This window comes from Gekko japonicus, unplaced genomic scaffold (assembly GCF_001447785.1).
Source record: "Gekko japonicus isolate JY-2015 unplaced genomic scaffold, Gekko_japonicus_V1.1 scaffold2835, whole genome shotgun sequence".
In the NCBI taxonomy this organism is placed as follows: domain Eukaryota; kingdom Metazoa; phylum Chordata; class Lepidosauria; order Squamata; family Gekkonidae; genus Gekko; species Gekko japonicus.
In genome coordinates, this window is record NW_015173222.1 from 108,687 (window position 1) to 122,189 (window position 13,503).

Sequence of the window (13,503 nt, forward strand, 5' to 3'; positions counted from 1 at the left end):
TTTGGCTGACCCTGTCAAGCATTATCTATTGGTGGAGAGTGCCATCAAGTTGCACCCAACTTATGGTGACCCTGTATGTTTTCAAGGCAAGAGATGAACAGAGGTGGTTTCCCATCTCCTGCCCTGCCTCTGTGTAGCAACCCTGGGCTTCCTCGCTGGTCTCCCATCCAAGTACTAACTGGGACTGCTCAGCTGCCGAGATCTGAGGAGATCAGAGTAGCCTGAGCCATCGAGACCAGGGCATAGTCCGTTAGGCAGTAGGTTGAATGCAAGCCATACAACCCTGAACTATATGAAAAAGATATAACTCTCTTCAGTGAATGGGAAGGGAAACTGTAATCCTAAAGGACAGCCTAGGACAGCCTGCATTCTTCTACCTCAAGCACAGAGCACCAAATCAATTAAAACGACTATGTTTAATTCATATGTTGTCTTGGAGACATATGCGAGGCTGACTTAAACTGAATAATAAACCAACAAATGATTGCTCCATCTAGCGCAGGACGGTCTGTTCTGACTCGCTCTCCAGTGCCTTCCCAAGCCCTGTTTCATGAAGTCCTTCTAACTGGAGATGCCAGGGACTGAATTTGGGACTTGAATATCAGTAAAACATGAGCTTTAACCCAGCATAAACAAGGGAAGATACTGAGATTTAACATTGTGTGCCATGAAGTTATACCATTTCACATTGTTTTGTTCTGTTTTATTCTACTCCTTCCACAATCCTCATGAAATTGCAAACAAAGAATGAGAGACGCACCATGGCAGGTCCTAAGTAAAAACCCTGTTATTATTGAAGATTTTGAGGTGTTCTTAATTTGTGCCACAGAAGGGGAGGCGGAGGAGGTGATCTTTGCGTGCAGCATGAGATAATTATCTGCAAATTCGTTAAGTATGTACACAGAGGGACAAAGCACCATGGGGCGGGAGCAGGTTACTTTTCATAATTTCCAAACAGTAGAACACTAGAGAGTTACAATGAGGAACAGGCAGAAAATACTGGGCAGAATCCAGGAAACGGAACATGGCGAGAAATGGCTGGGGACAAGGAGGTCCCCAGGGATACATCAAAGGGCCCTGGTTTGGCTGAGTGTGCGAGGCTTTGGTGGGTGAAATCAGCTTCATGTGAGTTGCTTGAGGTTCTGCAGACATTGTGCTTGTCCTCAGTTCTGTAGGGGTACCTGTACGAAAGAAGAAGAACACTACAATGAGTTGGACTCACAATTCTTGTCTAGCTTGGAATCAGGTCTGGGCAGGGGAGAGCATGACATGGACTGACACCCAAAGAGCCATCTAGATCTCACCAGGGCTGGACTGGGAAGGGAAAAAATGTGCACTGGAAATTATACTTGGTCCTCAATCTAAGGGCAACATTTAGGTTGAAAACAGTGGATTTGACATGCAGTGAGGTTTTGCTCCAATCAGGACAGTGATACAGCATCCTGGAGAGCCAGTTTGGTGTAGTGGTTAAGTGCGCGGACTCTAATCTGGGAGAACTGGGTTTGATTCCCCACTCTTCCACTTGCACCAATACCCTTTCCCTTTCTATGTTCACTGGTTGACATGCATTGGGTATTCTGTATTGAAATCTAATTTTCAGAGGTGTGGTGGCCTGATTCAGATCCTGGGAGTGATGTGTGGGGAGAGGCAGGGGTCATTTCCTGCCAGAGCACGCCGGAGCAGCGCTCCAGCAGTAAGGAGCCCAGGGGCGCCCCCCGCCACCTGAGGGGATTTAAATGCCTTTCTTCTGCAGGGCACCTGGAGAAGATCGGGCAGGGAACCCAGGCATATCTGCCTCCCCGCCCTTCCCTTCCCTTCTCCAGCCAGCCTGCCACGGCGGGTTGGCTGGGGAGGGGAAAGGGAGGGGGGCAGACATGCCCCCTTTCCCCCCTCTCCGCTGTGGCAGAGAAACTCAGGGAAGGGGGGGGATTTAAACTTGCCTGCCCTTTGTCAGGGGGTGTGGCATATGCAAATGAGCTATGCAAATGAGCTCCTGCACCTGTTTTTCTATGAAGTGGCTCCTGGGGAGAGGGGACTTAAGTCTCCCATCCCCTTCATTGTTTGACAACCTGACATAGCTATAGGGATCCACTGCTTACCTAACTGGGGAAATGTATATGTACTGATGAGCTATACATGTACTGAGGGACTACCTAAAAGTTTTTTTCAGTAGGGCTAGGGTTGCTAACTCTGTATTGGGAAATTCCCAAATATTTTTGGGTGGAGCCTGTGGGGGGTGGGGTTTGAGGAAGGGAGGGACCTCAGTGGGGGGTATACTGCCATACGGCCCATCCTCCAAAGCTGTCATTTCCCCCAGGGTCATAGATCCAGAGGAGCTAGCCGTGTTAGTCTGTTGCTGCAAAATCGTAAAAAGCCCAGTAGCACCTTTAAGGCTAACAAACTTTATTATTGTAGCATAAGCTTTTGAGAAACACAGCTCCCTTTTCTCAGATGCATGGAGACGGGGGGGGGGGGGGGGAACCGAAGCATTAAGGAACTGTTTCTACGTGGAACTCCTAGTATACATCTGGGCAACAGCCAAGGCCCAGGGGCAAATTAATTTTAGTATTTTTTTGATATTTTGAGTCCACACTTAACCTGACACCCTAAACTGTAAACTGCCTGCGCATAAATCAGGGTGGGTCTATAAATTATATATTGCATATTTAGGCCTAGATAGTCTCCCCAATCCCTTGAGCCAAGGCCCAGGGCCAAATTAATTTTAGTATTTTTTTTTGATATTTTGAGTCCACACTTAATCTGACACCCTAAACTGTAAACTACCTGTGCATAAATCAGGGTGGGTCCATAAATTATATATTGCATAGTTAGGCCTAGATAGTCTCCCCAATCCCTTGGTAAGTTTCATACACGCTCAGGAAAGAGACAGCAGGAGGAAGGGAAGGACAGCCAGTTTGGTGTAGTGTTTAGGTGAGTGGACTCTAATCTGGGCAAACTGGGTTTGATTCCAAACTCCTCCACTTGCAGCTGCTGGATGACCTTGGGCAAGCCATAGTTCTATCAGAGCTGTTCTGGAAAGAGCAGTTTCTGTCAAGAGCTCTCTCAGCCCCGCCTACCTCACAGGGTGTCTGTTGTAGGGAGAGGAAGGGAAAGGAGTTTGTAAACCACTCTGAGACTCCGAGTGAAGGGTGGGGTATAAATCCAATCTTCTTCTTTTTCTTCTTCCCACCCTTCCCCAGAGGAGATCAGAATGATATATAAGATTTGATGCTCTCTCCCACTTAACCCTCACAAGAACCCTGTGAGGTAGGTTAATCCTAGAGACGGACTGGCCCAAAGCCATCCCACTGAACTTTGTGGCGGGGGGGGGGGTGAACTCAAATCTTCCCAGTCCTCCCCAACACTCTAACCACTACACAACATTGCCTCTCAGTAACAGGGATGGCCAGCTCCAGGTTGGGAAATACCTGGAGATTTTGGGGGGTGGAACCTGAGGAGGGCAGGGTTTGGGGCATAATTTCATAGAGTCCAACAACCAAAGCAGCCATTTTCTTCAGGTGAACTGATCTCTGTTGCCTGGAAAGCAGTTGTAATAGCAGGAGATCTCCAGTCACTACCTGGATGTTGGCAATCTTACTCAGTAAGCTCACCGCTCTTTGTTTTAAATTCACAGCAGCTAAGGACTCCAACACTTGTGATGGGACACTGGAGAAATGCCCACCCATTCAACACATGAAAACATAAACAACTGTTAAATCAAGGTTTATCTATTTCCCACCCCCTGCCCAGGAAAAAATACTTTGGGGTGAGTTATTTATCCAGACATCTGGGTATAATCCCATGAGATGTTATTGTGCTAACCAATTCTGGAATAACAGCAATTTATATGCGCGCACAAAATTGTTTCCGCCTCCTGCAAGTGTCAAGAGATGCATTGGAACTGGTGCTGTCACTGTCTTTAGATCTAAGCGGAGCCAGCAAGCTCCCTAAATAGCTTGGTTCACTGTACAAATATTTGTTATTTAAAGACCCACTCCTTTTGCTCCTGCTCTGGAGAATACATTACAACTGCCTTTGCTCCTTTATTGTGCCCTGGTGCCATGTTTCAGAGGCGTGTGCAGCCTGTCTGACCTACACTGTCAATACTGGAAGTGGCAAGAGAGCCATGCAACCAAATTGATAGCTAAGGCTCATAGGATAAAACGCTACTTCATCTTAACCACAAAAAGGGGGGGGTGGTGGACCTGCAAGGCCGGCGGGAGTGCAAGGAAGCCCCGCGAAGGCCCTCCCTGGCCCCAGGCAGGCAGGGGTGGGGAGAGGCAGGGAGGAAGCAACTTACCCTCCCTCTTCTCCTGCCTCCTCCTGGCTGAATGAGGGCCGGAAGCGGGGTGGCCGGAAGCCCCGCCCCCCGTACCTCACCTGGGGGAACTGCAATCCCCCGCGATCTCCCCCAAAATGACCTCTGTGTAAGAGTGTGGGTGCACTTGAATTTGTGCACCTCTGCACGAGATTGTGTATGAGTTTGCACATGAACGGGAAACACGTGGGGAAAATTATATGGCGTTTTTCTCCCCCTCTTTTTACACAGAGTCAAGTTCCGCTCCCACTCCACCTTTAAGAACATAAGAGACGCCAATGTTGGATCAGGCCAAAGGCCCATCCAGTCCGACACTCTGTCACACAGTGGCCAAAAATACCAGGTGCCATCAGGAGGTCCACCAGTGGGGCCAGGACACTAGAAGCCCCCCCACCCAAGCACCTTTACCTTATTCTGCGTTTGATGAGTATTTCAGGTTGCCAAAGCCAGGGAGCGTTTCCTTGTTCCCTTCTGTGGAATTATCTAAGATCAGAGAAGAAGGACAGTTGTCTTTAAGCAGGAGCATTTCTTTGGCATCCCTTCACCAGGTGCAGCTGCCTTATACTGAGTCAGACCAGACAAGCTTCATATCGTCTGCTCTGACCGGCAGCAGCTCTCCAGGTCTCAAGGCAGAGAAGAGACGTTTCCCCATCACCTAAGATCCTTTAACTGGAGATGCCAGGGATCGATCCTGGTACATTCTGGATGTTCTGTACCCACAGCTCCTACATTAGCAATGTAAACATATATGACATTGCTTTATATCCAGTCAAACTATTGGCTCATCTAGCTCTTTATTGTCTACTATGACTGGCAGCAGCTTTTCAGAGCCTCGAGTAGAGAAAGATCTCTCAAGTGTTTCAGTTGGAGATGCCAGCTACTGAAGCTAGGACCGATTTCACATAAGCCTTTGTGCCGCGCTGGCTCTTCCATTCCCCCACACACACCGCTTGTTTTGCTCAATTTCACACCAGTAGACCCACGGCCACCTTTTGACCCGCTTCTTCCCCCAGTTTGCCCCACCTCAGCATGATCCTTGATTTCCCAGAAGTTTCCTGTTGCCTCACAGTAAAGCCAAAACACACACCCCTCTTTCCACGCCCACTCACCCGCTCCATTCATCTGCTGCTCCTCGTCGTGGTTTTTTTTTAAAAAAGTGTTAAAAAGAGGGGCGGGATATGAGGAGGGCGAAGAAAGGGGACTGGGAGGAGGGAAGCAGCAGGAAACAGCCACACACCAAAAGCTTTAATGGGAAATCCATTAGAACGATCTGGGGCAAACTACCCAACATGGAACCAGAGGCAAGTACTATGTGTGAAATCGGTCTAGGACTTCCACTGTGAGCTTTGCCACTGAATCACTGTCCCCACCTTCTTCCATAGCTCAAAGATGATGGTCCCAAAGGAATTCCCCTGCCCTGTTTCCCAACCTCTGCAAGAATGTAAAATGGCAGCCATTAAGACTCCCTTAAATATTATGACATGGCTTGGAAGGATATAGCTTGGTAAGAATGCAACATGAATGCTGCCATACTCATGGAAGAGAACTTTTCAGCCTTCCACCTCTCATGGCAACTTGCTATACTCCCTGAAACCCTGCCCTAGCAGGTCAACAGACCAACAGGAACAGGAAGTGAGGATCTGCAGAAGGGGTGCAGAATCAGCAAAAACTGCTTCCTCCCCTTCTGAGAGCAGGAAATGTCTATGTCATCAACATTTCCATTTCAGACACCATAAGTAACCACTACAGGAACTTGGGGCTTCTTCTAGGTGTCTTGGATTTCTTTTTAGGAAACAAAAATTCTATGATATGAATTAGATATGGTGCCATCCTCAGTCCTGCCAAGACACCCCTGTAAGTGGACATCGACAAGATGAAAGTCTCATGAGGACAGGCTGAACTAGCATACTTAACCTAGAGGAAAAATACTGAAGGGGGGCAGAGGGAGAAGAAACAAGTTGAAGTCAGGTTTTCTTTATTGCATTCCCATCTGCCCTGACAGCAAAATGCTATGCCAGGGGAGACTCCAGCAAGTAACAGAAATGGGCCTTTGGAAACCCCTCTTTGGCATCAACGGGAACTCCTCTCGTGCTCTGCCTCCATGCTCCAAAACATCATACATGGACAGGGGAAAATAAACTTTGTTAAAACGTAATTAGTTTTCTGCCCTGTGTTCTAAACCATGTCCAGGATTTTCCCCTTGAGCTGTGGTTGTTTGCCCCATTTTACTTTCCCCTGTTGTAGCATTTACTTTTATGCACTCAGTCAGTTTAAGCCAAGGATATCAGCCCTCAGCCACCTGGAAATTATTTACAGTGCAATCCTATACAGTTACACCATTCTAAGTCTACTGAAGTCTTACAACTGTTTACTTATTAGGGTAACTTGCCTAAAACCAGAATGCTGTGCCTTTTTGAAAATACACCAAATAATCTATATTCTGCATCCAAAACCAAAGCTTTTTAATCTGCATACATTATACAAATGAAGCATATTTTCATAACTGTTCTTACTTAGCATAATTCTGCACATTTGTCTTACTCTTTTGCAGCATTCATTCTACTAGTTATTCGGAGGGGCAAGAGCAATAGGGACACTAACACATTGCCCCCAGTCACTGAAAATCTTATTCTGCAGCTCCATGGGCTTCTGAGTTTCACATAGCACTACCCACACACTTCTATATTTCACAGCCATGAGGACTAAAAACTAGGTTGTTTAGGTTTTTAGAAAACGAATGTTAAGGTCCTTAGGAAACTGCATTCCGCACCTAATACTGTGTACTGAGTATTTTGCTGCACTTAACAGATAGAGAATAGAGAAACCATACTGTAATATCCAGTTCTATGACTTTATTACAATATCATTCTAGGGTGCTCAGGGAAAAAGTTCTTGCCTCACAGCCACCCAGCTCAGCCATGTACCTACCAAGCTCTGAGGTCCTTTTGCCCATGAGTCCAACAAAGAAGTCATGCATGTCCCCTGCAGAGATGAGATAAGTGTTAGCCAAATACTACCAGCCTTATCAAATGTGGATGCAAGTTTGAGGACTCCAAATGAAAAACAACCCTGTTCTAATGACTGTTCTCTGAATCCAAAACACTAGTGATAACACAGTACACAAAGTTCAGAAAGCAAGCAAGCACTGTATAAATAACGCAGATCATGGAGTGCACAAAGGTATGAAAGAAAATATATTATAGAAATAACAAAGATAACAAGGACCACATATATCAGTAAAGGAAGATTACATCATAACATGTGCAAGTCCGGGCATCCAATCAATAGTGGAACATGTTCTCAAATAGTCAGTAAGCCTCAAAACTACAGTCAAACAATTATTAGAGACTGTCACTTCATGATGTTATTGTAATCCTTTTTTAGAACTTAGAACTGTAATTCTTTAGAATTTTCTTCTTTGTGACTCTCAAGCAATTAGTATTAGAAAGTGGCTGCTACTTGAGAACTGGTACAATCTTTCTTTAGTATTTAACTGTTACATGAGTAGTAATAGGAATTAGGCTTTTAGCCTACTGTTACTTTAAGAATCTCTGTGCTATGGCGCCTAACAGACATTCACTACAGTATGCTTTCAGCTGTTGACTGTAGTTTTGAGGCTTACTGACTATTTGAGGACATGTTCCACTATTGATCGGATGCCCGGCTTCATATTAATAATAGGACTGGTGAGCTTTATGGCCTTTTAATAATGTTTAATATACTAGTAATTTTTGTGACTATAAATGTATTTACTTGTCCCCCCCCCCTTTTTTCAGAATTCTTCCTGTATTACTAGTCTGAAGGCTTTATTCTTTATGACTGCTGTGTGAAGGAATTTTCCTACATACACATGATTGAAGTCTTCTGTACACTATCAGTACTTTATAAAGGTAACACTTGCCTCTTGGTATATAGGATACGGTTTTGTTTATTGTCAATATACATAATGGTTTGGATTTTGCTTATAATTCTAGTAGTTTGAATTCTTTGAAGAAGAACCTTCGAAACGAAGATTAAAATCCGGAGTCTTCGTATACTTACACCTTATGGATTTATGTAACTACTTATGAACTTATGGATACTATTTATGGACTTGCACATGTTATGATGTAATCTTCCTTTACTGATATATGTGGTCCTTGTTATCTTTGTTATTTCTATAATATATTTTCTTTAGCATACCTTTGTGCACTCCATGATCTGTGTTATTTATACAGTGCTTGCTTGCTTTCTGTTCTCTGAATCCGCCAGGCCAGTGGTTCTCAGAGTTCGGGCTGGGACCCAAGGGTAGATCGTGACTCTCAAAGGTGGGTCACAAGCCCAGGAAGGAGAATCGAGTGATCTGGGAAAGACAGTCTGATGGCAACTTTGGGGTTGTCTCTGCATGAGATATGAAATGGCCAGAAAATACAATTTATTGCTCAACAGTCCTATATATTTATAAATGTGAAAAACAGAACATAAACTTATGCAGTGGTAACCAATGTGAGACCCCTATATTTAATGCTGGGGAGGGGGAAAGTTGCAGGAAGTACACTTCTAAATACTTGACAATCACTGGGATAGATGATTGTTTTGAGGCTCGTGTTCACAATTGTGAACAAGCCTGGAGGAAAATATCTTGTTCTGTCCCTTTGATGGAGGCTTAACGTGAAAATGGGCAGCTGAAGCTTTTCATTTGATGGAGATAAATAATATCACCTGGTAAATAACATCCCATTCTGTTAAACGGACAGGACAGGCAGCTGGAAACCCTGTTCCACCCCCACGGGATCATCCTGACATGCTATCCTCAGCCTTACCTGGCCACACTTCTCCCTGTCTTCCTACCTCCACTGTAGCACCATCTAGAATTCTGGCTTCACCGGAAATATTGGCTTAGCCAGGCCCCTGCTACAAATGCCAGAGAATGGAAACCTACCAGAGTGAAGGAGAGGGGTAGCCAGAGATGGAAACACAGGCCCACTTGTGGCGGGATTAGGGTTACCATTCCCCAGGTGGGGGTAGGGGATCCCCCATTTTCACAGGCTCCTGCCCACCAGTGGCCAGCTGGCTGCCAGAAGGAAATCTCCCCACCCCACACCAAACAGCGACGACATGCGAACATGTGACATCATCCAGAAGTGACATAGGTATGTTGGTGATGTGGGGGGTGATGCTCTGGTTTTAGAGAAAACTCTATGGTTTGAGGGGGATTTTACCATAGAGTTTTACCCAAAAACCAGAGCGTTGCCCCCAATGTCACTGGCGTGCCTATGTTATTTCCAGGTAACATATTCATGTTGCACAACATCCTCAGCCACTCCCAGAACATCTCCCCAGCCCCCCCCCCCCGGTGCTAGGAGTAAAAGAGTGAATAACAGAAGTTGTAAAGTACTGGGTTTGCACATGGAGACTCGGACTACGACATGCTAACTAGACGCGTTTATTGTACTTCACAACAAGAGAACGCACACGGCCCGGCAAGGGCCAACTATGTACACTCCACCCAGGCACACGCACAGTTCCATTGGGGGGTCTGGATTTCCTGCCAAAGGTTCTATTGGAGGACTCAGGGTCTAGGATCCTTGGTCCCTATTGTGTTTGGAACCAAGCTAAGGACTGAGGCCACAGACCCCTGGTGGCGATCCGCGGACACAACAGAAGTCATTACACAAGGGGAAGGGCTGCCAGCCCTGGGCCTGCAAATCCTGGGGGCTTGGAGAGGTGGAGCTTGGGGAAGGGAGAAGTGGTAGGTATGCTGTGATGTCAGTTCCAGGAAGCCACAGTCCCTGCAGCACTCTAGGAATTGTAAAGAACACAGAGATTATGGGAAATTCCTAGAACATCATGGAAGCTGTGATGCTGTGTCCCCCCACCACCACCATTTCTTCTGTTTCTGCTCAATTAATTCCTCAATTAATTATGACACTCTAGGAATTACCCTAATTTCTATGGTAAAGACCACAGAGATTAGAAGAAATTTGTAGAGTGTCAAGGATGCTGTGATGCCACCACCACCATTTCTTCTGTTTCTGCTCAATTAATTCCTCAATTAATTATGACACTCTAGGAATTACCCTAATTTCTATGGTAAAGACCATAGAGATTAGAAGACATTTGTAGAGTGTCAAGGATGCTGTGATGTTGCCCTCCCCACTCTCACTGCTCAATTGATCAAGCAAAGACGATTAAGGGCAGGGATGGGAGATTGCAGGCTTCATATACACAAATGGTAAGCATAAAAGGAGAGCAGTTGAAAGAGAGAACCTACTTACGTTTTTGGGAGGAGGCAAGTGCCTGGGGACCTGGAAAAAGAGAAAACAGAATCAAGAAGATATTGGAATGAACTACTATTTCTGGCCTTTCCGGCCAATGCCTCTAAATGCTCAAATAGCATCCTTTATTAAATCTCATATGGCTTGGGACCTCGTTACTTTGAGATTGCTTCTTTCTTATCTCCCCACAGGAATTCAGGGAAAGGGTGGAGTGCACTGACAGTCAGAAGAGGCCTTTGATCTGTCAGATTGCATATGTTAATTCGGAGATTGTGTGAAGGTGCTAGGGTTCTCCTCTCTCTTCTCAGCTTGCATTTTTATCCTACTGTATGTGAAGCGGGCTTTATTTGAGCTGAACTCCAGATCTAGCTTAACTCTAATCAGATCCATCTGATTACAAAAAGGATTTTCTATATTTCATTATTTTACTGCGGCTTTTGCAGAGTACATTGTCTTCTGTAGGTTTAGAAGTGTTCCTGTTCGTCACGACAAAATCCTTCCTTGCTGATAGGAACAGCTGTAGTAAATATGACCTGAGAGAGCCATGGCTAGGGCAACAGTCCTATGGATACTTACTTGAGAGTGAATCTGACTGATCTCGACCATAGGAACCCACACATTTTTTTTCAAATGTTGTTAATAGCTGTGGGGGGCACCAATTTAGATTGGGGGCATGGGGGTGCTTAACTGTCTGCCAGTCATTTCCCCCAGTTTCAGCCTCCATCTCTACCCTGGAGTTGCTCTGTGCCCCATAGACGAAATTATATATGTATGTTTTTATCCACCTGTGGGGTAAACAGCAACCCCATGGGGGGCAATTTGCATTGAGAAATGGCACTGGACAAATAGCTCACCTTCCCTTCAGTGCTGATTTGAAATGAGACCCTCCTGAAATGAGACCCTCGGTAACTCCATCTTTGTTACATGCTGGTGCTTAGTTACCCTGAGGTTAGTGGGAAGACAGTGTTCAGTCACTCCCAAGAGAAGCCTGAATTTTCTGTAAATGGGATGCTTTATTAAAAATTTCCTTGTAAGCAAACCTGGATCTGTCATGCTGTTTCCTTGGGATTTCTGCAAACCTGGAGCTCCTGGCTGCAGCTCCGTTACACCTCCACAGCAGTGATGTGCAATTTTAAAAAAACACACACAGGCAACCCTAATCACAACACTACTCACATTTTGAAACAATAGAGGCAACCTTGGTGCCCATCTAGTCTGGCCCTAAATCCAAGGATTTTTGACATGTGTGAAGTAGGGAAAGGGAAAGCTACGCATCTTCCTGCTGCCTGTGTATTTTGCTCTGTTTTGAGACATGATCTTGGAAGTCACAGAAAATTCTCTCCTTCATCAATCTGTGGCTGGTTCACCAGTTCTGTTTCACCTCACGCCTGTCTTGGTTTGCTCTGTGCTGCAATGAGGGCAACTCTTATAAGGCAGACTTGGCATCCCACCTTTAGAGTGAGAGGCACATAAATTACTTATTTTCACACACCACTAGGAATCAGGGCATCCTGAATTGCTTGTACATTACATTTCACCCCTCTCTCTGCTATACAAGCCCTTTTGTTACTTTAGGGGAAACTTACTGATTTCTTCCTTGCCTGTCAGTCTGAGCAGGGCCTCATAGGAAATCCCCTGGCCATCATACAATCGCCGGAGCAAGGATGGGGATACCTTATAGGAATCTAAGCTCTTCTGTTGGAAAGAGAGGAGAGGAATATTAGCCGTACGAAAAGACTCGAGCCAATCTGCCAAGAGATAGCAGAACAGCCAAATATCCCCCAAATAAACGTTTCACAGTTTCCCTTTCATTAATCCAGATATATTCAGCTCCAATAAAAAGGAAATATTAAAAATATTGCTTTCGTAAATCTGTACAGCATATGCAGCAAAAATAATGGTCCTAAGTAATGGCCACAAGCACCACTTTACCCGTCAAAGATGGACAGGGTGAAAGTAAGAGTAGGATTTACTCCAGGAAGAGTTTCAGTAAGGGGTCCAGATGGCTTCAACAGAATGAAAGATGAAGAAAAGTATGAATGCAGAATGTGGTACCTGAACAGTCACAACGACATACACCAAGACAATAAAACATAAAATGTCTGGAGCTTCTGGTACGGCTCAGTGAGCGAGCGGGCGCTCTTCGGAACTCCTGAATCGCCCGCTCCCCTCTTTGCTCTTTTGATGCTTTCCCGGCTCACCGGGGGCATCGCCCAACCTCCTGGAGGGAGGCGGATTAGCAGGAGGCTTCACTCGGTCACCTCCCGCACCCGGCAAGTGTGGGGGTGAGCCGTTTTTTGCCTCGAAGCAGGAGCGACCGAGGGAAAGAAACATGGCTCCCATGTTTTTCATTAGCTGCGACCAGCCGTTTTAAAGACTGTTTCGTTCATGGGGTTTTTTTTTCCTTTTTTGTTTTGTCTTGCAACAAAAGAAACTTGTGAGTACGCAATTGCTCTCTTTACAATCTGTGATGACCCTCATTAAATGACCCCCACAAGATTACCTCAAACTTTTGAAACGTATAAGCGGCCATGGAAAGGAATGGAGCAAGTGATAAGGAAATGGCATTAATTCGGGAAAAGGAAGACGACTCAACAGGAGAAACAGTATGTAATTAACTTAGAAAACAGTGAATTTGGATATATAACCTTGGACCTATCTAAAGAAATTCTCTTTAATGAGGTGCGGCAGGCAGCTGAGGCTGCCTGCAAAAATATTATTAATAACCTTCTAAATAAAGACCCAGAATTGGAAAGCAAACAGAAACCGGAGCAGGAAGAGAAGGAGGAGCCCCTGCAATGTCAGCATTCTGTGATTTCAGAGAAAGAACAAGGAGACTGCCAAGATAAAAAAGCACAAGACTCATTTTGTATGGAGATAGAAAAGAAACGCTCCCAGATAAAAAGTCGAGTAAAGTATTTTGCAAAG

General features: G+C 45.3%; 1 protein-coding gene across 1 annotated transcript in view; it reads right to left on the reverse strand.

The window, feature by feature from the left end:
* Positions 1-806: 806 nt before the first annotated feature.
* TAC3 (tachykinin 3) overlaps positions 807-13,503 on the reverse strand; it is a 30,130-nt gene continuing 17,433 nt past the window's right edge. Inside the window, exons 2-6 of the mRNA XM_015422723.1 lie at positions 12,162-12,270; positions 10,576-10,605; positions 7,247-7,300; positions 4,727-4,801; positions 807-1,181 (exon numbers count right to left, since the gene is read on the reverse strand). Of these exons, the coding sequence (XP_015278209.1) occupies positions 4,728-4,801; positions 7,247-7,300; positions 10,576-10,605; positions 12,162-12,270 (267 nt within the window). The 3' untranslated portion in view covers positions 807-1,181; position 4,727. The remainder of the gene's footprint in view (positions 1,182-4,726; positions 4,802-7,246; positions 7,301-10,575; positions 10,606-12,161; positions 12,271-13,503) is intronic.